Below are 27,220 nucleotides of genomic sequence, written 5' to 3'. Positions count from 1 at the left end.
CTCCTGTTAGTTGAGAACATGTTCCTTAAATTTGAGTGAGTGAGTGAGTATGGTTTTACGCCGCTTTTAGCAATATTCCAGTAATAGCACGGCGGGGGACACCAGAAATCGGCTTCACACATTGTACCCATGTCGGGAATCGAACCCGGGTGTTCGGCGTGACGAGCGAACGCTTTAACCACTAGGCTACCCGACCGCCCCTCCTTAAATTTGAAAGGTAATTTTGAATGTTGAAGTAAAATAATTCTGAGACATATATTAGTAAAAATAATAATAATAACTCTATGTTCTTCTGAAAATCAATTTATTTAATCATACTTCGCACTGCACCTCATATATTGATAAAGAAAGTGTTCAGTTTGAACTGAATATATAGTTGCTTTTATGTTATAGGTCTCAAATAGAAATTGAATGCCTTGGTATTACTATATTCCCCTACGCTTTTAGATCGGTGGGAATAATAAAAGCCTCCAAAGAATGGAATAGGCGCAGGGTGAATCGATGAGGTAAGTGTACAGATCACCATATTGTAGACTTTGCCATTTTATCACAATCCAGCGCTTGCTAATAATGTCTGATTCATCGTCCAAAGAAAATCCGAGAACATTATATTTCTCTTCGCAACAAAGTCTGTCTGGGGTTGATAGACTTTTGTAGTAAGCGCTCATCGGTATTTGGAAGATAGCACAGTTAAACTTGTAGACTGATGTTGCCGACGTCACGGCTACTTCCGTGTTATTTTGCCCTACGAACGATACGCATGCGCGGACGGACACGGAAGTACCTGGCAGCTGAAAGTCATGTATAGGGTAAATTAGTTTAAAGTGCAAAAGTCTGTTTATAACTTATGTAAAGCACTTTCCTTCAGTTGTTATGAGATGAGAACCTCGGTTTTATCTCTCGGGTGCGGGTTTTAAATCGCAAAAAAACCTAGGACGTGCGTAATACTTCACTGAATATAAACTTCTAGTGACGTATTCTGTTGTTCTTCGTCAGGTTAAATCTCATTCACGGGATGTTGCATTAACCCCTGTACTTTAAATATACCAGTTTCAGTGATATTGTAAAATGTGAATGTCCCTCGCTTGAGATATATTTTGGATTTTGAACACAAGGAACATAAGTAAATGGCGGAATGATGTAAAATCAAATGTTTTCTGCAGAGTTCAGTGGTTCCAACTTGCAACCTTCATAACTGTCGTCTTGTGAGTAAGGAGAACAAATATTTTACGCCCGTTTCCCAACGTTCATGGAAAATAATGTTTGAAACATAAAACTATCAATAGATGTTGTTTCAGAATTTGTTTCCGATTTATAAGATAGAGAAAACACTTCTCGTATTTTCTGAGATTTTAAATCCTCATCCTCGGAAAAAATCTCCGGCTAAGCCCATCGGTTACATCTTTCGGCTACGGGCTATAAATCCTATATACACCCTTTGGATGTGTATGATAAAAGCTTGATCCAACCTACCTACCAAACACGACAAAACTCTTTCCATGGCCACACGGAATTGCGTAATGTGAAGGAATTGCGCGATACGAAAATAACAGAGACTACCTTCTATGTTTTTATGGTTAGCTATTTGCCTTTGAGTTTAAATGAGTTAATGAAGCAAAAGATGTGTTTACTTTATTTCAATAGCTGCCCCGGTAAGTACATAATCGTCCCATACATCTAAGGCCCCAAACAATTTTGCCGAAATATTCCAGCTGACAGACGACGGCCTGTAAAAACATCGAAACAATCCAGTGAATGGCATCATGAGCATCGATTTGAACAATTGTGATACGATGGCTTGCATAAGTTTAGTCAGCGAGCCTGATCTCCCGATCTCGATAGTCGCCTCTTACGACAAGTAAGGGTTGCTGAAAACCAATTTTACTCGGGATCTTCACGGGTAAAAAAACCCAAGTTATAATCTAGAATTTATTGAATTATAATCCACAACGCTACTTTATATGGGTACAGTTGTATAAAGGGGTACCGACAGATTATGTAGGTGGTCTTCGTTCTGTGCGGGTAAGTACCCCATCACCCGGTACAGAGGCTGACATATTTTGTCAATGAGGGATACCTGCGTGTATGTCAAACCCTGCCGCCAGCGGGAAATCGCGTCCTTAGAGTTCCTTTGTGTGCAATAGGAACCGCAGTCACTGCTTCCGTTTGTGATACGGTGGATGTAATGTCTGATCTCGTCAGTTAAGTCAAGGCCAATGAAACTGTACATCTGTTCAGCAATTAACATGGGCTTGTCGGCTAAATCTTCGTACCGAATCGTGGCAATACGGCCTGGATACTGCTTCTTCATGAACAGGGCTTGGTCAAAATCCCTCTTTGCCCTGTTACAAAGCACCGCTGCAAATGTACCTAGGCTCTCGACCGTGAATTCGTCGAGTTTGCCCTGAGAAAGTAGAGTTGGCCTTGGGTCACGTATCAAATGTAGTATTTTCATATGGTCATGTTTCCCCATGAGGTGCGTCATATCGTTCATGTTGTATCGGATCGTTTTTACACATGATACACGTGACCTGACACACGCCTTTTCCAGCAAATGAAGGCAGGCTTCCGAATTTCGGCGTTGTTCCATTGTGCAAAAGTAGTAACTCATTGTGTCCAAACTGTCAATCATATGGTGTTGGTGTAAAGTGTGAGTGTCTATCTCAGTCAGGTTGCAGACCAGGAAATCCTCCAGCGTCGATTCACTGAAAGCAAGGACGAGATGAGGTGGTAACATGGTAAAGAGTCACCTCTAATACAGCTGTTACGTATGTTGTTGTAGGTTCCGCAACTCACTTAGGATGAGTAATGCTGTTCCGCACATAAACCAAACATGATTTAATAGACCTATATTTTAAGTGCAGTATTCATAACATTGTATGTAAATGGGGGCTGCAGTAATATCATTTATCGCCCATCAAATGTATGGGCAATCTATAAAATAGTATGAGTGAGTGAGTGAGTTGGGTTTAACGCCGCTTTTAACAGTATTTAACTTTTCAAAACCTGGTCTATGTCCCACCTATCGCAATTCTGAGTTACTGAGTTTGACCTGTCGTATGGTTAAAACAGCAACATAATATCATCAAACACATTTTAGCTTAGCTTTATTACGGTTAAAGCAACATTGGTACCTACTACGTTTTAGAATACTCAAGGGCATCAAGTGAGCTCTGATTGATTAATCTTGAATAGGAATACAACGGCTCAAAGACGTAGAACACATCCGGGCTCCTCTGGATGATTTCACCGGTGAAAGATGACCCACTGCGCATGTACGTCAGAATGACCACCATAGTCTTCTGACCTTCCGCCAGCATATGACCTGAAATCAAGTACCTCAAAACGAGGTAGACATATTTCGGATAGACTCTGATCCACACTGATTGATAAAATATTGCTGACTGGGGCGTAAATTCACTTATCTACGTCAAGGGATGATTAAGGAATGAACGTACTCGTTCAAGGTGAGTATACCCGAGAAGTTAGTTATCGATTCAAAGCTTCGTGGCTTTCTTTCTTTCTAAAGGAGAATGCAGATCCCACTTACTCCAAGCATGCAACACCCCGGGCAGTGAGTGAGTTTGGTTTAACGCCGCTTTTAACAGTATTACAGATGTATCGCAGTGTGCCAGCTTAAAGTGGGAGGGCAGCCCGAAGTGAAGCAGGTCTGAGACGTTTACCAGTTTGGTTAAACCCACGAGCGCGGGTATGGTACTGACAAACCTAGAAACATATTCGGGGAGAACCGGGATTCGAACCCACAATCATAGGTTTGAGGCGTGCCCAAGGGACGCAACTCTGCAAAGCGAATCGCCGCGGCTGAGTCGACTGGGCCACCCGTGCCCCCTACTCGCGAGAGACCGCCCAAGACTGTCAAATGAGGATCGTCAAGTGGCATTCTCAACCACCATAGATACATTATTCAGGATCACACCCGCAATGAGATGTCTCCCTGGAATTTGGCGCCGGAACCAGCAATAGTCATGCTACATCACAGAGTGATGAAGATGTTTGAGTCTGCACCAAGCAAAACCATGACTTAGAGAATGAGCACCACCCCAGACCACACACGTCACAGAATCTAAACCGATCCAGAGATCACGACAAGCCGCACGGTGATGGAGTGCTGCTGTAACCCGGGTCCTCACGGTGTTACAGAGAGTTCAGAATCTGGAGCACGCATTGACTCTTACATCTATCGTTACCTTTGTTGTTTTCACGTACAGTAAAGTACGGTTATAACGAACTCAAAGGGACTACTAATTTTAGTTCGTTATAACCGTAGTTCGTTATAAGCATAACTACAGCAAATGGTCGGGACCAAAAAAGTAAGTTCGTTATATCCGTCAGTTCGATATAAGCGTGTTCGTTATAACCGTATTTTACTGTACATAGAACAGAGCAGATGCTACTAAAAGGGCACTTGGAGCCATCACTTTAAAAGTGACCGTGAGTTAAGGTTTTGGTGTGTGTCACATCTTTACTGATCCCTATTAGAGATTCGAATATGAAAGACCCTTCCATGGAGCCCTCTTGGTTTTGTTAAATGAATTTATAAATTATATACCTTTTTAAAACAATTTCCTCCGAAAAAGTTTTTATCATAATAATATATATATATATATATATATATAATATATAATATACATGTATATCACTTGAGAATGGCATAGATCATTGATACATTATTTTCATAAATACTTCTCTATAAATGCTGTTGTGAGTTTTGACAATTTCTCCATGTCCTCCGGAAATATAAATACATCAACACTTACAGTAGAGCTTTCTTAACTCGGAGCCATGTACCATCGATATATCGCAAGTTTATCTATATAGTCCAAGAAATCGTTGAAATAAGGTACCGTTCCAATTTTAGACGGTAGTGACGATCAGGAGTATGGGGGGACAACATAGGTACACTGGCTCAAACAACAATCGGTAGTGGAGTTAGAGACAGCTGATTCAGGATAGACACATATACACATATACATACCGTTAATACTAGATCCAATTTGAGTCAATGTTTTCAATCGGTGCTGCGGGTTTCCCTCAGTGTATCCTGAAATTTACTATCACTTTTCTGAATGATAAACATAGGAGTCACACAAAACGTGTTTTTCTGTTGACGTTTAGACAGTGTGGTTATAATCCTGATCATCACAATAACCAAACAGTTTCTGATTTCGAGTATCTTGAAATCAACATAAGTACGCTTGAATTTATATAGCAAAAGGAACTCTGTTGTCGACTTTGCACATCGTTCTTGCTCCACCTGTTACGCCAGGAAACCGAACATAGATTTAAAGTATCGAATGCAGCAACATTAGGTCGAGTGGCTGCCCTAGCAACGCAAGTAAAAGGTAGTGGACACTGGTTTGTCTCTAATACGACAATGTATTATTTCAGCATACTTACTAAGGAGGACTAGGGTTGATGTAATGGACACTGGTTTGTCTCTAATACGACAATGTATTATATCAGCATACTTACTAAGGAGGACTAGGGTTGCTGTCATGGACACTGGTTTGTCTCCAATACGACAATGTATTATATCAGCATACTTACTAAGGAGGACTAGGGTTGATGTAATGGACACTGGTTTGTCTCTAATACGACAATGTATTATATCAGCATACTTACTAAGGAGGACTAGGGTTGTTGTCATGGACACTGGTTTGTCTCCAATACGACAATGTATTATTTCAGCATACTTACTAAGGAGGACTAGGGTTGCTGTCATGGACACTGGTTTGTCTCCAATACGACAATGTATTATATCAGCATACTTACTAAGGAGGACTAGGGTTGCTGTCATGGACACTGGTTTGTCTCCAATACGACAATGTATTATATCAGCATACTTACTAAGGAGGACTAGGGTTGCTGTCATGGACACTGGTTTGTCTCCAATACGACAATGTATTATATCAGCATACTTACTAAGGAGGACTAGGGTTGCTGTCATGGACACAGCTGCCAGAATCAACATGGTCATCAGTGCCCTGTTCTTGAACACACAACGCCGAGTTGAACTGGAATCAGAGGAAGGTCTGAGAATAGTTCCTTCAAGTTGTTGACTCTGACTCGTCAGAAGCCTTACTGTTAAGTTTGAGCACACATGACGTACCCTTGGCTGTGATAACACCATTTATGCCGTGGAATGTTTTGTTTAAAATATACGCCGAGTCAGTAAACATACACTACTCTGCCGACGCTAAGAATGAAAATAGCAATGTGATCGTACTCCTGACTAAAACATGATATTGATTAATGTGTATGGAGCGAGAATCGCCTCTTTAACCTATCCGAGGGCACAGCAGGGAAAAATAATTTTGATCAGTATTTGCCAAAATAATTATCCTCATGTGTGTGTCATGAAACGTCACGGCATTGGATTGTAAACTACGTTTGTCCATGCATTGGGTTATTTTGGTTGCACGTGAACGCCCTGCCCGTGGGTTTCATCACACAGATCTTTGTGTTCGAATGATCTTGAAACTAACCTCTAACCTAGAAGAAGTAAGGAACGCTACAGTGAATGGGTTTCGTGACGTCAAATCGGAATTAGCAACAACAGTTTTGAAACATAATGTGATTGCTACCTCCTCTGACAACCTGCAGTCTCAGACCTCATGTCGGTGATATGAAATTCAACTTTATTGAGGGGCAGACGAAAGTATACCGAGTTTCTTTTTTATGTAATTAAAAATTAAACCAAACTATTGTTAGATTTGATTATTTCTATTAAACTATCACTCATTCCTGCAACATTTCCAAATAAGTAAACTGTGGCTGAGTAATTTTATTCAAAAATAAACTGTCATCAGCAGTTGTGATTATTTATAATTTTTGAAAGATGTTAATCAAGTTATATTTTTAAGCGAGTGAGTGAGTATGGTTTTACGCCGCTTTTAGCAATATTCCATCAGTATCACGGCGGGGGACACCAGAAATGGGCTTCACACATTGAACCCATGTCGGGAATCGAACCCGGGTCTTCGGCGTGACGAGCCAACGCTTTAACCACTAGGCTACCCGACCGCCCCTATATCTTTTAGAATAATATCATGTAGAAATATTCTGAGTGCTGACTGAGCGTAATTACAGTTAATATTTTGGATAAAATATCCCTATATTTTCAACTGAATAGTAAATACATGATAAGATAAACTGAGAAGAATTATTTCTTTGGCTGCTGTACGCTGATATATATTGATGCTGTTTCGGATAAAGAACATGTAGACCTTACAACATTTTTATTCTTTGTAAAGATGCGTCAAGGCTATTTCAGGTCGAACCTTCATCAGATGAACTCATTGGCAAGGACGGCAACCCTGCAAGGAATAGGTTACGTAACTTTGTCAGGAACATGTAACGTGTGAAACGTGCCAACCAGCTGACGTTATCCGTGCCCATCGTCTTGGCATGAAACGTCAATATATTAACATGTTGAATATAGGGGACCGTGATGTTGTCATCTAATAAAATACTTCTGAGCAAGCTCGCTCCTTGTTTGTTTAGATTATACAGATAATATGAAAGACGGAACAAGACGTGTGACTGACCAAAATAATGAAGCATATTTAATGTCGAATGTACGATTGTTAGACGAAGTGTTCGAAAAACATTGACAGCACTGAATACCCCCATTGCTCGTAACCAAACAACTCAAAATGTGGCGATCTTGCACGATCAGTTCCCGCTCCTTTTGCGATCCAAGGTGATCAGGATGCGATCCAATGGCGCTCTATTTACGCTCCGATGGCAATCTAATGCACTCTACTCAGTCCGAGAGCGATCTAGCGTCATATCGCTTGGTAGCAAAGTGGTAGGTCCCAGTCTTTCGTGGCGATCGGCGGCGCTCTAAGGTGATACGATAGCGCTCTGGTTACGACCTTGGCGATCACGTAGCGCTCCGATGGCGCTCTATTTACGCTCCGATGGCGATCTAATGCACTCTACTCCAATCCGAGAGCGATCTAGCGTCCTATGGAGATCCATTCGCTCTATGGGATCCTATTGCGACCTGATCGCCGAATTTTGGGTCCGATCCGTAGCGTTCTGAGGCGCTCATCAGATCTACGCTTGGTAGAAGAGGGGTAGGTCCCAGTCTTTCGTGGCGACCGGCGGCGCTATAAGGTGATACGATAGCGCTCTAAATACGACCTTGGCGATCACGTAGCGCTCCGATGGCGATATGGGCGATCAAGAAACGATCTGACGGCATTCTGGGCAGAGCGCCACAGGTCTTTGTGCAGGGACGTCGACAGACGGCGACCTTGACGATCATGGAGATCAGACAGCGATCCTTTAACGCTTTTGGAGATCTTAGCGCTCTAAATGGCGATCTATGGCGATTTGTAAGAGCGTCACAGAGCGCGGCTTAGTGGAATGGGGGTATAACGTACTGATTCATACAGAAATATTTGTTGCAAAGAGAAAAATGAATACAAAGCAATCTGCAGAAAGTATAAATCTGTTACGCGTATGTGGCTAAAAACCCAGTGACTGTCCACTGCCCTTCTAAATAATTTATATTTGAGATAATTACGAACATTAGAACTTGGTCAAATACATAATACATGCCCAAAGATGACTTTAAGAAAATTGTTTTCGAATGATGTTGCATTTACCAATTCTATTAATGATAGTGATGTACATGACGATGTGAAGGAAGCTTCCTCTGCATGTTTCACTGATGTCGATTCACTTATAGTTAATTTCATTGATTGAAGTCTGCAAAATAGCAATGATAATAACGCTAGAGAATAAACAGTGTTTTCACCGTTATTTGGTCTTTTCCGCCTAATGGAATCTGTTTCGCCGGATAATCGAGTCTTTTTATTCTCTGGCTTTGGCGTTTTATATTGTAATTTTGCGCTACTTAATCAATGACATGACACACCAACATGAACGTAACGCAGTAATAACTACGTGGATTTACGAGAACGCGGATTGCCTAATCCTGGCATCACATACTTTATCATTTATCTCATTTTCTTTTTATTCCATATTTCATTTCCCATCAAATCGTACATGTCAATGTCATACATAGAGTGTGCATGGAGTAATTGTGACATGTGCATGTTTGTAGCATGGACTAATCATATTTCACAGTTATACGGGTTTTGTAAACAATACAACGCCATGGATACTTGCATCATTACAATTTGAATATGCAACATGTTTTGTAATTTCACAATATCTACGATTTTCGTTTTGAATTAGTGAGAAGATTGGTTTAACTTTTTTTTCTATTAAATGTGTACAGCAGAGATTTTGTTACCATAATATCTACATTGCGTGAATTGTTATTCTTCTCTTTCAATCCAAACAGTTTGTGTTTATTACTAAAATTAACTGTGTAGTTTCCAGGCCAATCTGAAAGTTTCGTCCATATATCTGCAACATAGTGACATTCACATAATATACTACTCAAAAGAAGTTAAGGGTCAAATAATTTATTGTCTGTAAAATTTCAGATTTCATATGCTGGTGTAAATAAAAGACACAGTAACAGTTGCCAATCACTGCTGAACAAGAGCGGCAAAATCATTCAACAGTGGCGACATCGGTACAAACGGCCCACCACTTGTGAATAACAGGGGGTCAAAAACACACGTCATGCCATGTCAATAGCGAGTAAAACCGCCCCTTGTTGTCGCATACTGTCAATTAAGCGTCGAAAGAACTGTTGGGGGATAGCCTGCCACTCTGCTTGAAGGAATTGTGTCAGTTCTTGCAGATTTACAGGTTGCCGTTGATTGTTTGCGACACGTCTACCACAGTCGTCCCAGGCGTGTTCAATCGGTGCCAAATCTGGTGAGTACGCTGGCCAATCCATTCGTTGCACACCGTTTTGTGCCAAGAAATCAGCTACCACCCGAGCCCGATGAGGTCTGGCATTGTCGTCCTGCAAAATGGCGCCACGTCCAATTTGACGAAGTGCAGGAAGAACAAGGGGTTGAATAATCTCGTCCCTATACCGGATTCCTGTCAGATTACCCTGAACGACGTAAAGAGATGTCCTGTGGTGAACAGAAATTCCAGCCCACACCATCACTGAGCCTCCACCATATCTGTGACGTTGTCTGACGTTGACGTCGGCAACCGTTCCCCAGGACGACGTGGACACGAATTCTGGCATCGTTGAACTGCAGTGCAAACCGGGATTAGTCTGTGAAGAGCACTCTCTGCCATTCAGGGTGTGTCCAGCGTCTGTGACGTCTACACCAGTCTGCACGTGCTCTACGATGATGTTGCAGAAGAGGTGGCCGAACTGCTTGGCGCCGTGACCGGATGTTGTTGGCCCGTAGTCGGTTACGGATTGTCTGGTCAGACACTTGGGTTCCTGTTGCAAAGCGCAGTGCATCTCTAAGATGTCTTGCTGTGACAGTTCGTTGACGCAATGCCAGGTTTGTGACATACCGGTCTTCACGTTGTGAAGTTGACCTGGGTCTTCCAGAACGAGGGCGATTTTGAATGGAATTGGTCATTTGAAATCTCTGCCACAGTTTACCAATCACACTTTGGCTACAACTGATTCTCTGGGCAACATTTCTCTGACTGAGACCGTCCTGAAGCCATGCAATGGCTCTTCCACGATCAACAAGGCTTAGCTGACGTCGAGGCATGTTCAACATTCAAGTCGGATGAAACATGTGACTCGTACAGAATCGTTGGCGGAATTTAAGCAAAAACGGCACATGATGCACGTGCATTTGATGAGACAAGGATAAGTAAAAGTTGTGTTCGATAGCCATGATCGACGTCAATGGATGTCATTTTTTGTTTGAATTTGACATTTCTCAAAGCACCTCCTGATGCACCCACAAACTCGTTCAATCTCCATGATTTGCACATGGTCCTTCAATTTGATTCGCGTATCATCAATTCTTTTCAAAACATTTCTCAAAATACAACCAACTGGGTGTACACAATGATTGACATTTTCATACTCTCGAAATGATGTGACCCCTAACTTCATGAGTAATTGTTTCAGATGGTTCATTACACATTGAACAAACTGGCGATTTAACAAATCTGATTTTAAATAAATAAACTTACTTTAGCATGGTTGGACGTTTCCTGGCTTCGGCGCGTTTCTGTGAGCGAGAATGAGATGACAAGATTAGTCATATGAATGTGTCACTCACCAGTATTGTCATGTCGCTCCCGACCTCGCTATCAGTTACCCAGTACTTAATTAGTGAATAAGTTATAAATAGAAAACAAATAACAAACTATTTAATCTTAAGTGCAAAGGGAAACTAGGTCTATGGACAGTGTTCGGCTGGACAACCTTTCATTATTAAGAAACTCTATACCCGCTTATTGATTGGTAGATCGCGTGAACAGGTGCATCCCTCAGTCATTTCTGATCATTACAGGGTCGTATCCCTCCAGGGAAGTTCTCCAGTGCCTAACGGTACTCATGGAATCCACTAAAATGCTGAACGCCCACGACCTACATTACTTCAGGCATTTCTCCCACATTACGCAGGCCTTTCCGTGACAAAAATGAAATGCTGTTCAAAGTGGCGGGAATGAAAGTGACAAACCCCTTTCTATTTTTTATCAAAACTCTGCCAAAGTCAGAGTGGATAATACGATGTCGACTATATCATGAGCATGTGTTTATGCATCACTTTCCAAAAGGTGTGCCTTTCCTGCCTCACCGGTGGCACCCGACGTAAACACATACCAAAGCAAGTCAGTTGTTAACCAGAAGAACAAAACACGAACCATAGTTAGAATAAAGAATTGGATCAGACATCCATTTTTGTTTCTGAATTTGCTAATGACCCCTACATGTCAACACTAAAACGTTTTGAAAGCTTAACCGAGGCCTTACTGTAACCTTGATTAAACAACGTCTCAGGCTCTTTGGAATCTTGGTACAAGGAGCATGCTCGATTGTACCTCGGAAATTGTGAAAGAGCTGAAGCTGCAGTTTTTGACATTCTACCAGGGATTAATCGTATAGTTGATCATGAAGTCATCTCAAATAAGTGACTTGGATCATTGACAGGAAAATTAGAACACATTAAACCCGCCCGTCAATAAAAGTGTTTTATCCAAACTACTATATATTACTAATTTACGTATGTATCTGAACATTGGTGACGGTCTTTCTTGGTTAATTTCCCTCAATACTTTCAATCTTGTAACATAATTCAAAATTATGAACCAACGCAGTATTTTATTTAAGTTTAATGAATTTTTCCTGTTTCCTAAATAAAATTGAGTGCCGCGTTTAGAAACCGAATAAAAGAATGATTTTACACGTCCTTAACAGTTAGCTGTTATGTATTCATCTCAGTATCAGCGTGTTCATCTGGATCTATGCAATTTGTTAGAAACATTTAAGTAAACTAAGCGGCAAAAGAAAGTATAGGTTGGCAATTTGTAATTTTCCTAAAAACAGCGATAACTGGTGGAAAGTGGGTATGGGGAATATGACTGCCTAGGAACGGGTACCAAAAAACATCTCATCCGTAAGCGCCACCTTTGACGGCGCTCTCGCGGTGACAATAAAATGGCGAAACAGGTTTCCCGCCTATGGCATAAACTGCACGTGCATGTTAGCTGTATAAATGCAGGGTATAACCACACGTGACGAAAGCACATAAAAGAAATACCACGAGTGTCACAGGAGCAGAGAGAGAGAGAGAGAGAGAGAGAGAGAGAGAGAGAGAGAGAGAGAGAGGGGGAGCCATCGGTATGGCCAAAATTGGGGCAACACAGGTCCAAGATTTTGTTGTACACCACTGACAGTAGCCAGGCTGATTCAACGGTACAGGCAGACAGGGAGGACACAGGACAGGCCTAGAACCGGACGACCCCGAGTGACAACACCACTGGAAGACGGTCAGATACGGCTCATTCACCTGCGAAACAGATTCGTAACGGCGACGGCGACAGCGACAGCAGCGTTGGGAAATCCCATAAGCCAACGTACAGTACTACAACAACTTCGTTCCGAGGATTGGTACTCACTGCTGAATATCGACGCCTGATGAGCGAGGCAGGTTCGACGCTGGCAAGTGAGAAATTGACGTCGGGTGCTGTTTACTGATGAAAGTCGGTTTAACTTGTTTCGAAATGTCGGCAGAGAACGAGTTTGACGACGCAAAGGGGAACGTTTGGCTCCGGCGTGTATTCGAGAGGTCCATCCATTCGGCAGGGGAGGTTTTCATGGTGTGGGGCGGTACTTGTTGAGATCAGAAGACTGATTTGGTGATTATACAGGGAAACCTGAACGCTGTGCAGTACAGAGACCAAGTGTTGCAACCAGTTGTGCTTCCGTTCTTACAAAACCAACAGCAGGGGACATTGTTTCAACACGACAATGCCAGGCCCCATACTGCAAGACTGACTCGGAACTTTCTAAACCAGCAGAACGCTGACGTTTTGTCCCGGCCTTCCCACTCACCCGATATGAATCCTATTGAACATCTGTGGGACCATCTTGACAGACAGATTAGAGCACGCCATCAGCCTCCCGTCAACAGACAAGAATTGCAGCAGGCCCTGAGAGACGAGTGGCAACGGATTACAGTCCACGTCATCGGAAGACTGACGTCATCGATGAGGCGGCGTATCACAGCACGCATTGAGACAGCTGGAGGTCATACACACTATTGAAGTTTTTGGTGACATTTCAGACAACTTTTGAAAATGAAATTTCTTACCACACCATTGTTTAACTTGAACTTAAATTACCTGTGATTGCACAATTTCATTCAAACTGTGGTTGATCAATCATTTGTTACCCCTCCCTAGATTATATTATAATTCACAACAAAACCTCTTCATGTTATTTTTTTATCGGTCATGGAACTCGACCTATACTTTCTTTTGCCGCTCAGTTTATCTTATGTCCTCTTTTTGCTGTGTGTGTGTGTTCAAATACACATTATTTGTTAGAATCAGTTACATATTGGAAATATTAGTTTGAACTGTAACTCAAATGAAATTCAGCTAATTTGAAATGAATGTAGAGTATGGCAGGTGTCACATGACACTATGTGGATAAAATGAACCGCCAGCTCGACGAAGTCAAAACTTACCCCCAAAATGTGGTTTTAGCGTTTGAGCTGACATTGTGGAAGGGTTTGGACTGCTTGCCATTGAGAAGGTTACCTCTGTAACCGAATATTCTAATTCTCTGATATTAAAGACATGTGAGATACATTCAATGACAGATTAGAGACTATCACTTGTATCGGTGTCAGCAATAAGACAAATGTGTTTCAGGACACGTCTATAAAAGAGAATGTCGACAGGAGAATATCACCACTTGTTCTTTGGATCCAAGATGGCGTCCTTCGTGCTTGTTCTCCTGCTGTTCGCGTGCTCAGTCCAACTATCGTACTCGCATGGACGTCCGACATACGTCGACAAATACGATGTGTACCCTGGCTAAACAGTACTATTCTGACTACTGTCAAGTCAACCAAGCGTCAGGACCCGCACCAGTCCGAAACCCCGGGAAGCAGACACGAGGACCAAGGAAACCATGGTCAAGGAATCCCAAATCAAGGAAACCCAAATCAAGGAAACCCAAATCAAGGAATCCCAAATCAAGGAATCCCGAATCAAGGAATCCCAAATCAAGGAAACCCAAATCAAGGAATCCAAAATCGAGGAAACCCAAATCAAGGAAACCCAAATCAAGGAATCCCAAATCAAGGAAACCCAAATCAAGGAGACGCAAATCAAGGAAACCCAAATCAAGGAAACCCAAATCAAGGACCACAGCATCACCGACCCCAGCACATCCGACCACAGCACCACCGACCCCACCACCTCCGACCACAGCACCACCGACCCCAGCACCACCGACCACAGCACCACCGACTCCACCACGACCGACCACTGCACCACCGACCCCAGCACCGACCACAGCACCACCGACCCCACCACCGACCACAGCACCACCGACTCCACCACCGACCACAGCACCACCGACCCCACCACCGACCACAGCACCACCGACTCCACCAGCACCGACCACAGCACCACCGACCCCACCGCCGACCACAGCACCACCGACTCCACCACCGACCACAGCACCACCGACTCCACCACCGACCACAGCACCACCGACCCCACCACCGACCACAGCACCACCGACCCCACCACCGACCACAGCACCACCCACCCCACCACCGACCACAGCACCACCGACTCCACCACCGACCACAGCACCACCGACCCCACCACCGACCACAGCACCACCGACTCCACCACCGACCACAGCACCACCGACCCCACCACCAACCACAGCACCACCGACCCCACCACCAGCAGAATCAACAATGCCGACAGTCGCGGATAAAACCTTCTGTATGAACCTTTCCTTTCCCTTGATATCAATGCTGTACATGTAGACATTATGTCAGATGGTTTGAGTCCTTAGAAACGTGGAGACGTTTGTGTTGGGTCGGTCTTCCATACACTAGTATTTGTTCCACGTGTAATGATATTAAGAGCCTTGGTGTGGTGCAATAAGACAGGTCATAATCTCAAATATAATCTTATAAATGGCAGCTCATTTGGACATGCATGGTATCACACTGAGTTTTGGTTTCATGACACTTATTTAGAATTGTAGGCCTGTAGGTATTTCACAATAGAGAAGTGTTCCTTTGAGAGGTAGAAGTCTTACAGTGAGAATGTTGAATGCATACTGGTGTTAAATGAATTGTTTTTTATCTTGATTTCAGTAACTGGGTGCACACAACGATGTGTCCGCAGCGACCTAGTGGCTTCACTGTGTGGTACTGGGACGCTGGCGACGAAATGTGACAATCTTCTAGTTGCAGAGTATGTGGGCTCGTATACCTGCTGTTCAGGTTAATACAGGTAAGCCTCAGACCTTATTGCAAATGTTTTCATAATTTTGATGCTGGCAAACACATTCCTTTCGTAAATTGGATAGAACTGTTTCTGTTTCAACACATTATCTAAACAATACTTGCATCAGTGTATCAGTTCAAACAATTCAGACAGCTGAAATAGCGCCATGTTAAACAACGACTTGTAAATTTAACACCAATATGTTGATACCCATATAGAGTAATTCAATTAGTTCACAAATATAAATTGTCAATGCAAGAGAATAACCAACGAAACAGATTCCATTTGAAAATTATATGAATGAACCATTGAAAATTAGGGATGACCACTGGTGTTCCCGAAAAGAGTAAGCATCCGCCATTCAAACAATTTGCATAGAAATGTGAGTATTTATTGCCTGACGCCACGACATGGGCCCTTTGTGCCCAATCAAGTAGGTATACAACAATCCATGACTTACCACCAGCGTAATTTCAGACACAGTTTTGTTTTTATATTTTAGCGGACGTCGGAACATCTGCAGTGCATACGGAACTCGGTGAAATAGTGTCTTGGTATGGAGGGGAATCCAAGTTCAACCCCTATGTGTGGTAGATCGATTACAATGGTTAACAGGGCATCAGTTGCCCTTGGTAACAGTTTACTTAAGATTCTCTGCGAAGGTACTGTCAATATTAATAGTATGCACAATTATCAATTATCACGGTTGTACACAAAATGTTACATATCAGTTGGATATAGATTCTTCTCCTTCCTATACCTAAATGCAAATAAACTGATGTTCCAGCAATTTGTGTTTTGTCTTCGCTTCGTGATTTCCGGTGGGGTAGCCTGGAGGTTAAAGCGTTCGCGGCCCGGGTTCTATTCCCAACATGAGTACAATATCTGCAATCTCATGTTGGATAATGTCCAGCTAAACAAGCAGTAATCCAAAATGGCCTTACGCTTCTGGAATCCAACATGTCCCCTGATGTCACACATCACTGAGCACATTTAGCTGTGGAAGTGAAGCCGTGTTTGATTAATCAGCAGTTATGTTGATGATGCAATGTCATCATGACGTTCCTAACTTTGTTGATAGGAACCTCACATCAAACCGTTTAGTAACTTCCTGTCACATGATGGTCACGTGGTGACGGTGTTGATGGCGAGGCGTCCACGCAGGCAAAAGATGGTGATTTGAGTGCAAATGTCTAGCACCCGACTGACTGCACAGGTGTGCATACTCCCCAGGGAGTTGAGAACGATAACTGGATGTGAGGTGTAACGTCGCGTCCAAGATTATTGCACTTATATACAAATGCCGATTTTATACAGCTAGCACCCTGATATACCATGTCGCAGTTTAACATGAATATCCCACTCAGACACAGTATACTGACTTCGAACAGACCAGTCCTTGTTTTTGCCCCTTAATGCCGAGCCCCAGACAGGGTAACAACAAGTACCATCTTTGAACGTATATTCGATATGACAAGGCCGGGGATCGATCCCCGGAGCTTGCGCTCTCCGGGCGAACGCTCTACCACTAGACCACTGAGGTGGTAATACAAACGGATTCACTGGTCGGGGAACTAAAAGCGCCTGTGAACAGGTACTCAGAAACTTCAGCGCTATATAAATTGATAAAATTAGATTACTGCACTGAACGTCACTTATTTCGTTTCGTTGTCTACATTGTGTTTCGTGTTTATGATTGAATAAACAGCCTGTGAACTAATTATTGGTGCCTGATATTTTTCCGTGATCAATTGATTTGCCCATGTTTGTGTTTGTGACCGGTGCACGCTCACTTTTTCACGAACACTTGGTATCCTCACAATTTGATTATGCTTCATAAACACATGCTCAAGGCACAGTCGGAATCAGACAATGGACTCATTTTTGACATGATTTTGGAAAGGGTTTGTCACTTTCATAGTAAAGGGGTTGTGTGAGTGAGTAACAAAAATTATGTGTGTTATACTACACAAAGCTTGTTTACTTATTTACTAAATATATTATAATGGTTATAATTGTTTGTCGCCATATAAAACATAAGCAACAAAACCCCTTCCATATTCATAAAAATAAAGCGACAAAACCCTTTCCATATCCAATAGAAAACACTGCATAAAGCAGAGTCGATTGTAGAATTTCGACTGTATCATGAGCACGTGTTTATGAATCAATATCAAAGAGTAATGATACCAGGTGTTCGCGAAAAGGTAAGCGTATCCTGCCCCACCGGTGGCACCCGTCACAAACACATGCAAAGGGAAGTCAGTTGTTCACCGTAGTACGTTGATGCGCAGTTTGGGGCAATGGCGACGACATGCTAACGTGGTATGATTTCAACACCTATTTCAATTAATAGAAATAAGGTAAATTCTTATGTTTCTGGTATGTAATATGTATACTTTTCCTGTTAACGGGGTCCCGGCGCCTGTGTTGTTTTTATGATCGGTCGTCAGAAGAAAGATCGGCTTTGAAAAACGACTACCAGAGGACGGTTTCGGAACTAAATCATAAAATTACACATGGACCATGCACTTCCTCCGTGCACCCTGTTAGGTGGTCATTCTTAATTTTGAAACTTAAGAGAAAATCGTCCAATTGCTCTGAGCAATTGGTATTGTAAACTTTTATTATCCACAGCAACACGTTAGTTCTTTTCTTGGAATTTGGAACAGGTTTCGGCAGTTACAAAATGTTAACAATCGGCTCTGCACAAGGCGCAAATAACTGAGTACCTCAAGCAGCGAAACATTACCAGAATGCAATGGCCAGCCAGAGTCCTCACCTTTCCCAAACAGAGTATGCCTGGGACATGATCCGGAGACGTTCGCGGCGATGTCAAAGGCCATCCGCTACGTTAGCAGAACTGGGCCAGGCGCTGCAAGAGGATTTGACAGGACTATCTCAATTTGTCATTGGAAGATTGATTTGGACCATGCCATTCTGTATGAACAAATGTTTGACCAATCGTGGCGGTGTGTAGTGTTTCAGCATGAGTAATTTTTATTCGGTTTCTGCTGGCTAAGAAAGGCTTTGTTGTATTTTCCTTATTTCATGTATTGTCCGAAATTGCCGGACGTATCCTGCAAGCACGCTGGATGTATACATTCATCAAAGGAACTATTTTAAAATCGTTTTCCTGAAGGACCAGATGGTGAGTGAGTTGGGTATAACGCCGCTTTTAACAATATTCCACTTATATCACAGCGTGTCAGCTTTATGTGGGAGGAAAGCCTGAAGAGATGCATGTCTCAAAAGTTTAAATCTCGCACAAGGATGTATCCATCTGGTGGACATATTTCGTGGATGGGAATACAGGGTCTTGTACCTCAGTAATATGAGCGCGATCTTAATTGCTACAATTCCTATTGTTATCCCGAGAATTAGAATAAACATGATAGTGTTTACCTTTGTCATGCCGAAATTGTTTACGGTGATGGCACTGTATATAATTATTCTTGTGATATCTGACCCAAAGGTATAACGGGTGTACAGCTCATTACAAGCAGCGTCAATCATACTGAGGACGACAACTGTCAGTACATAATGAACAAACTGGCGATTCGACATTTCCAATTTCAAATAAATAAACTTACTTTAGCATGGTTGGACGTTTCCTGGCTTCGCCGCGCTACTGTGAGCGAGAATGAGATGACAAGATTAGTCATATGAGTGTGTCACTCACCAGTATTGTCATGTCGCTCCCGACCTCGCTATCAGTTACCCAGTACTTAATTAGTGAATAAGTTATAAATAGAAAACAAATAACAAACTATTTAATCTTAAGTGCAAAGGGAAACTAGGTCTATGGACAGTGTTCGCCTGGACAACCTTTCATTATTAAGAAACTCTATACCCGCTTATTGATTGGTAGATCGCGTGAACAGGTGCATCCCTCAGTCATTTCAGAATCTGATCATCACAGGGTCGTATCCCTCAAGGGAAGTTCTCCAGTGCCTAACGGTACTCATGGAATCCACTAAAATGCTGAACGTCTACGACCTTCATTACTTCAGGCATTTCTCCCACATTACGCAGACCTTTCCGTGACAAAAATGAAATGCTGTTCAAAGTGGCGTGAATGAAAGTGACAAACATGTCAACACTAAAACGTTTTAAAAGCTTTACTGAGGCCTTACTGTAATCTTGATTAAACAACGTCTCAGGCTCTTTGGAATCTTGGTACAAGGAGCATGCTCGATTGTACCTCGGAAATTGTGAAAGAGCTGAAGCTGCCGTTTTTGACATTCTACCAGGGATTAATCGTACAGTTGATCATGAAGTCATCTCAAATAAGTGACTTGGATAATTGACAGGAAAATAAAAACACATTTAACCCGCCTGTCAATAAAAGTGTTTTATCCAAACTACTATATATTACTAATTTACCTATGTATCTGGACATTGGTTAATTTCCCTCAATACTTTCAATCTTGGAACATAATTCAAAATTATGAACCAACGCAGTATTTTATTTAAGTTTAATGAAATTTTCCTGTTTCTTGAATAATGTCGAGTGCCGCGTTCAGAAACAGAGTAAAAGAATTATGTTTCACGTTCTTAACAGTTAGCTGTTATGTATTCATCTCAGTATCAGCGTGTTCATCTGCATCTATACAATTATGTAGAAACATTTAAGTAAACTAAGCGGCAAAAGAAATTATAGGTTGGCAATTTGTAATTTTTCAAAAAACAGCGATAACTGGTGGAAAGTGGGTATGGGGAATATGACTGCACAGGAACGGGTACCAAAAAACATCTCACCCGTACGCGCCACCTTTGACGGCGCTCGTGCGGTGACAAAAAAATGGTGAAACAGGTTTCCCGCCTATGGCATAAATTGCACGTGCATGTTAGCTGTATAAATGCGTTCGTCTGCAGGGTATAGCAACACTTGACGAAAGCACACAAAAGAAATACCACGACTGTCACAGGAGCAGAGAGAGAGAGAGAGAGCCATCGGTATGGCCGAAATTGGGGCAACACAGGTCCAAATTGCAAGGTTTGGTTGTACACCACTGACAGTAGCCAGGCTGATTCAACGGTACAGGCAGACAGGGAGGACAGGCCTAGAACCGGACGACCCCGAGTGTCACACCACTGGAAGACGGTCAGATACGGCTCATTCACCTGCGAAACCGATTCGTAACGGCGACGGCGACGGCAGCAACAGCGTTGGGAAATCCCATAAGCCAACGTACAGTACTACGACGACTTCGTTCCGAGGAATGGTACTGACTGCTAAACATCGGCGCCTGAGACTGCGATGGGCGAGGCAGGTTCGACGCTGGCAAGTGAGAAATTGGCGTCGGGTGCTGTTTACTGATGAAAGTCGGTTTAACTTGTTTCGAAATGACGGCAGTGAACGAGTTTATCGACGCAGAAGGGAACGTTTGGCTCCGGCGTGTATTCTAGAGGTCCATCCATTCGGCAGGGGAGGTGTCATGGTGTGGGGCGGTATTTGTGGAGATTAGAAGACTGATTTGGTGATTATACAGGGAAACCTGAACGCTGTGCAGTACAGAGACCAAGTGTTGCAGCCAGTTGTGCTTCCGTTCTTACAAAACCAACAGCAGGGGACATTGTTGCAACACGACAATGCCGTGGGACTATCTGACAGACAGATTAGAGCACGCCATCCGTCTCCCGTCAACAGACAAGAATTGCAGCAGGCCCTTAGAGACGAGTGGCAACGGATTACAGTCCACGTCATCGGAAGACTGACGTCATCGATGAGGCGGCGTATCACAGCATGCATTGAGGCAGCTGGAGGTCATACACGCTATTAAAGGCAACTGTGTTGGCAACGAACTTGTAGTGTGTATGACAATTTTTTGGTGACATTTCAGACAACTTTTGAAAATGAATTTTCTTACCCCACCATTGTTTACCTCGAGCTTACATTACCTGTGATTGCACAATTTCATTCAAACTGTGGTTGATCATGGAACTCGACCTATACCTATACTTTCTTTTGCTGCCCAGTTTATCTTATGTCCTCTTTTTGCTACGTTGAAGTGGGTTCAAAAACGCATCATTTGTTAGAATGAGTTACATATTGGAAATATTAATTTGAACTGTAACTCAAATGAAATTCAGCTAATTTGAAATGAATGTAGAGTATGGCAGGTGTCACATGACACTATGTGGATAAAATGAACCGCCAGCTTGACGAAGTCAATACTTAACCCCAAAATGTGGTTTTAGCGTTTCAGCTGACATTGTGGAAGGGTTTGGACTGATTGTACATTTTATTACACATGGAGGGACGTATCTCGTTTTGAGAACTATGAACTAGTGTCAAACATTGAGGTTACCATCAAGATCAAATGCTGACGATTAACTCATCTTCAATCGGTTGTCTAAAGACAATCCTCTTATATTAACTTAATTTCCTGTATTTTTAATAAGTTGCATAAATTAATCGCATAGGCATCTATTACTGGGTGCTTGCCATTGAGAAGGTTACCTCTGTAACCGAATATTCTAATTCTCTGATATTAAAGACATGTGGGATACATTCAATAACAGATTAGAGACTATCACTTGTATCGGTGTCAGCAATAAGACAAATGTGTTTCAGGACACGTCTATAAAAGAGAATGTCGACAGGAGAATATAACTACTTGTTCTTTGGATCCAAGATGGCGTCCTTCGTGCTTGTTCTCCTGCTGTTCGCGTGCTCAGTCCAACTATCGTACTCTCATGGACGTCCGACATACGTCGACAAATACGATATTAACTTCATGTGTACACTGGCTAAAAAGTACTATTCTGACTACTGTCAAGTCAACCAAGCGTCAGGACCCGCACCAGTCCGAAACCCCGGGAAGCAGACACGAGGACCAAGGAAACCATGGTCAAGGAATCCAAAATCAAGGAAACCCAAATCAAGGAAACCCAAATCAAAGGAACCAGAGCCGACCACAGCACCACCGACCCCACCACCACCGACCACAGCACCACCGACTCCACCAGCACCGACCACAGCACCACCGACCCCAGCACCGACCACAGCACCACCGACCCCACCACCGACCACAGCACCACCGACTCCACCACCGACCACAGCACCACCGACTCCACCACCAACCACAGCACCACCGACCCCACCACCAGCAGAATCAACAATGCCGACAGTCGCGGATAAAACCTTCTGTATGAACCTTTCCTTTCCCTTGATATCAATGCTGTACATGTAGACATTATGTCAGATGGTTTGAGTCCATAGAAACGTGGAGACGTTTGTGTTGGGTCGGTCTTCGATACACTAGTATTTGTTCCACGTGTAATGATATTAAGAGCCTTGGTGTTGTGCAATAAGACAGGTCATAATCTCAAATATAATCTTATAAATGGCAGCTCATTTGGACATGCATGGTATCACACTGAGTTTTGGTTTCATGACACTTATTTAGAACTGTAGGCCTGTAGGTATTTCACAATAGAGAAGTGTTCCTTTGAGAGGTAGAAGTCTTACAGTGAGAATGTTGAATGCATACTGGTGTTTATTGAATTGTTTTTTATCTTGATTTCAGTAACTGGGTGCACACAACGATGTGTCCGCAGCGACCTAGTCGCTTCACTGTGTAGTACTGGGACGCTGGCGACGAAATGTGACAATCTTCTTGTTGCAGACTATGTGGGCTCGTATACCTGCTGTTCAGGTTAAAACAGGTAAGCCTTTGACCTTATTGCAAATGTTTACATAATTTTGATGCTGGCAAACACATTCCTTTCGTAAATTGGATAGAACTGTTTCTGTTTCAACACATTATCTAAACAATACTTGCATCAGTGTATCAGTTCAAACAATTCAGACAGCTGAAATAGCGCCATGTTAAACAACGACTTATAGAGTATTTATGGCTTTGCCAGTAAATTTAACACCACTATTTTGATGCCCATTTGGAGTAATTCAATTAGTTCACAAATATAAATTGTCAATGCAAGAGAATAACCGGATTATCCAACGAAACAGATTCCATTTGAAAATTATATGAATGAACAATTGAAAATTAGGGATGACCACTTGTGTTCCCGAAAAGGGTAAGCATCCGCCATTCAAACAATTTGCATAGAAATGTAAGTATTTATTGCCTGACGCCACGACATGGGCCCTTTGTGCCCAATCAAGTAGGTATACAACAATCCATGACTTACCACCAGCGTAATTTCAGACACAGTTTTGTTTTTATATTTTAGCGGACGTCGGAACACTCACTGCATACGGAACTCGGTGAAATAGTGTCTTGGTATGAAGGGGAATCCAAGTTCAACCCCTATGTGTGGTAGATCGATTACAATGGTTAACAGGGCATCAGTTGCCCTTGGTAACAGTTTACTTAAGATTCTCTGCGAAGGTAATGTCAATATTAATAGTATGCACAATTATAAATTATCACGGTTGTACACAAAATGTTACATATCAGTTGGATATAGATTCTTCTCCTTCCTATACCTAAATATAAATAAACTGATGTTCCAGCAATTTGTGTTTTGTCTTCACTTCGTGATTTCCGGTGGGGTAGCCTGGAGGTTAAAGCGTTCGCGGGCCGGGTTCTATTCCCAACATGAGTACAATATCTGCAATCACATGTTGGATTATGTCCAGCTAAACAAGCAGTAATCCAAAATGGCCTTACGCTTCTGGAATCCAACATGTCCCGTGATGTCACACATCACTGAGCTCATTTAGCTGTGGAAGTGAAGCCGTGTTTGATTGATCAGCAGTTATGTTGATGATGCAATGTCATCATGACGTTCCTAACTTTGTTGATAGGAACCTCACATCAAACCGTTTAGTAACTTCCTGTCACATGATGGTCACGTGGTGACGGTGTTGATGGCGAGGCGTCCACGCAAGCAAAAGATGGTGATTTGAGTGCAAATGTCTAGCACCCGACTGACTGCACAGGTGTGCATACTCCCCAGGGAGTTGAGAACGATAACTGGATGTGAGATGTAACGTCGCGTCCAAGATTATTGCACTTATATACAAATGCCGATTTTATACAGGTAGCACCCTGATATACCATGTCGCAGTTTAACATGAATATCCCACTCAGACACAGTATACTGACTTCGAACAGACCAGTCCTTGTTTTTGCCCCTTAATGCCGAGCCCCAGACAGGGTAACAACAAGTACCATCTTTGAACGTATATTCGATATGACAAGGCCGGGGATCGATCCCCGGAGCTTGCGCTCTCCGGGCGAACGCTCTACCACTAGACCACTGAGGTGGTAATACAAACGGATTCACTGGTCGGGGAACTAAAAGCGCCTGTGAACAGGTACTCTGAAACTTCAGCGCTATATAAATTGATAAAATTAGATTACTGCACTGAACGTCACTTATTTCGTTTCGTTGTCTACATTGTGTTTCGTGTTTATGATTGAATAAACAGCCTGTGAACTAACTATTGGTGCCTGATATTTTTCCGTGATCAATTGATTTGCCCATGTTTGTGTTTGTGACCGGTGCACGCTCACTTTTTCACGAACACTTGGTATCCTCACAATTTGATTATGCTTCATAAACACATGCTCAAGGCATAGTCGGAATCAGACAATGGACTCATTTTTGACATGATTTTGGAAAGGGTTTGTCACTTTCATAGTAAAGGGGTTGTGTGAGTGAGTAACAAAAATTATGTGTGTTATACTACACAAAGCTTGTTTACTTATTTACTTAATATATTATAATGGTTATAATTGTTTGTCGCCATATAAAACATAAGCAACAAAACCCCTTCCATATTCATAAAAATAAAGCGACAAAACCCTTTCCATATCCAATAGAAAACACTGCATAAAGCAGAGTCGATTGTAGAATTTCGACTGTATCATGAGCACGTGTTTATGAATCAATATCAAAAAGTAATGATACCAGGTGTTCGCGAAACGGTAAGCGTATCCTGCCCCACCGGTGGCACCCGTCACAAACACATGCAAAGGGAAGTCAGTTGTTCACCGTAGTACGTTGATGCGCAGTTTGGGGCAATTGCGACGACATGCTAACGTGGTATGATTTCAACACCTATTTCAATTAATAGAAATAAGGTAAATTCTTATGTTTCTGGTATGTAATATGTATACTTTTCCTGTTAACGGGGTCCCGGCGCCTGTGTTGTTTTCATGATCGGTCGTCAGAAGAAAGATCGGCTTTGAAAAACGACTACCAGAGGACGGTTTCGGGACTAAATCATAAAATTCCACATGGACCATGCACTTCCTCCGTGCACCCTGTTATGTGGTCATTCTTAATTTTGACACTTAAGAGAAAATCGTCCAATTGCTCTGAGCAATTGGTATTGTAAACTTTTATTATCCACAGCAACACGTTAGTTCTTTTCTTGGAATTTGGAACAGGTTTCTGCAGTTACAAAATGTTAACAATCGGCTCCGCACAAGGCGCAAATAACTGAGTACCTCAAGCAGCGAAACATTACCAGAATGCAATGGCCAGCCAGAGTCTTCACCTTTCCCCAACAGAGTATGCCTTGGACATGATCCGGAGACGTGCGCGGCGATGTCAAAGGCCATCCGCTACGTTAGCAGAACTGGGCCAGGCGCTGCAAGAGAAGTTGACAGGACTCTCTCAATTTGTCATTGGAAGATTGATTCGGACCATGCCATTCTGTATGAACAAATGTTTGACCAATCGTGGCGGTATGTAGTGTTTCAGCATAAGTAATTTTTATTCGGTTTCTGCTGGCTTAGAAAGGCTTTGTTGTATTTTCCTTATTTAATGTATTGTCCGAAATTGCCGGACGTATCCTGCAAGCACGCTGGATGTATACATTCATCAAAGGAACTATTTTAAAATCGTTTTCCTGAAGGACCAGATAGTGAGTGAGTTTGGTTTAACGCCGCTTTTAACAGTATTCCACTTATATCACAGCGTGTCAGCTTTGTGTGGGGGGAAAGCCCGAAGAGATGAATGTCTCAAAAGTTTAAATCTTGCACAAGGATGTATCCATCTGGTGGACATATTTCGTGGATCGGAATATAGGGTCAGTCTTGTACCTCAGTAATATGAGCGCGATCTTAATTGCTACAATCTAATTTGTTATCCCGAGAATTAGAATAAACACGATCATTACAAGCAACGTCAATCATACTGAGGACGACAACTGTCAGTACATAATGAACAAACTGGCGATTCGACATTTCCAATTTTAAATAAATAAACTTACTTTAGGATGGTTGGACGTTTCCTGGCTTCGCCGCGTTACTGTGAGCGAGAATGAGATGACAAGATTAGTCATATGAGTGTGTCACTCACCAGTATTGTCATGTCGCTCCCGACCTCGCTATCAGTTACCCAGTACTTAATTAGTGAATAAGTTATA

At 42.5% G+C, this 27,220-nt stretch overlaps 2 protein-coding genes and 1 long non-coding RNA gene across 4 annotated transcripts; 2 read left to right on the top strand and 1 right to left on the bottom strand.

Moving 5' to 3' along the window:
* Positions 1–1,783: 1,783 nt before the first annotated feature.
* On the bottom strand, positions 1,784–18,716 carry LOC124126490 (carbohydrate sulfotransferase 3-like). 2 transcript variants are annotated; one of them, XM_046489935.2, is made up of 5 exons: positions 18,650–18,716; positions 5,944–6,035; positions 4,997–5,062; positions 3,139–3,325; positions 1,784–2,705 (listed from the first exon to the last, which is right to left on the bottom strand). In XM_046489935.2, the coding sequence occupies exons 1-5, from the start codon at positions 18,676–18,678 to the stop codon at positions 1,958–1,960; spliced, it is 1,122 nt and encodes a 373-aa protein (XP_046345891.2). In that variant the 5' UTR covers positions 18,679–18,716; the 3' UTR covers positions 1,784–1,957. The 2 variants fall into 2 exon arrangements, with proteins under 2 accessions (XP_046345891.2, XP_046345892.2); XM_046489936.2 differs by lacking the exon at positions 18,650–18,716 and adding an exon at positions 11,071–11,135.
* LOC125371788 lies at positions 15,187–16,649 on the top strand. Its single transcript, XR_007217773.1, has 3 exons — positions 15,187–15,354; positions 15,735–15,873; positions 16,370–16,649. It is a non-coding gene; the product is annotated as an uncharacterized LOC125371788 (long non-coding RNA).
* A 3,781-nt stretch (positions 18,717–22,497) lies between the features above and the next one.
* Positions 22,498–24,355, top strand: LOC125371787 (gibberellin-regulated protein 14-like). The gene is made up of 3 exons (XM_048380558.1): positions 22,498–23,022; positions 23,403–23,541; positions 24,070–24,355. Exons 1-2 carry the CDS (start codon positions 22,509–22,511, stop codon positions 23,534–23,536), a joined length of 648 nt encoding a protein of 215 aa, XP_048236515.1. The 5' UTR covers positions 22,498–22,508; the 3' UTR covers positions 23,537–23,541; positions 24,070–24,355.
* The last annotated feature ends 2,865 nt before the right edge of the window (positions 24,356–27,220 follow it).

This window comes from Haliotis rufescens, unplaced genomic scaffold, assembly GCF_023055435.1.
Source record: "Haliotis rufescens isolate VD_foot unplaced genomic scaffold, xgHalRufe1.0.p SCAF_31, whole genome shotgun sequence".
Taxonomy (NCBI): Eukaryota; Metazoa; Mollusca; class Gastropoda; order Lepetellida; family Haliotidae; genus Haliotis; species Haliotis rufescens.
Note: the sequence above shows the minus strand (reverse complement) of the source record. Positions and strands in the feature narration are given on the sequence as shown.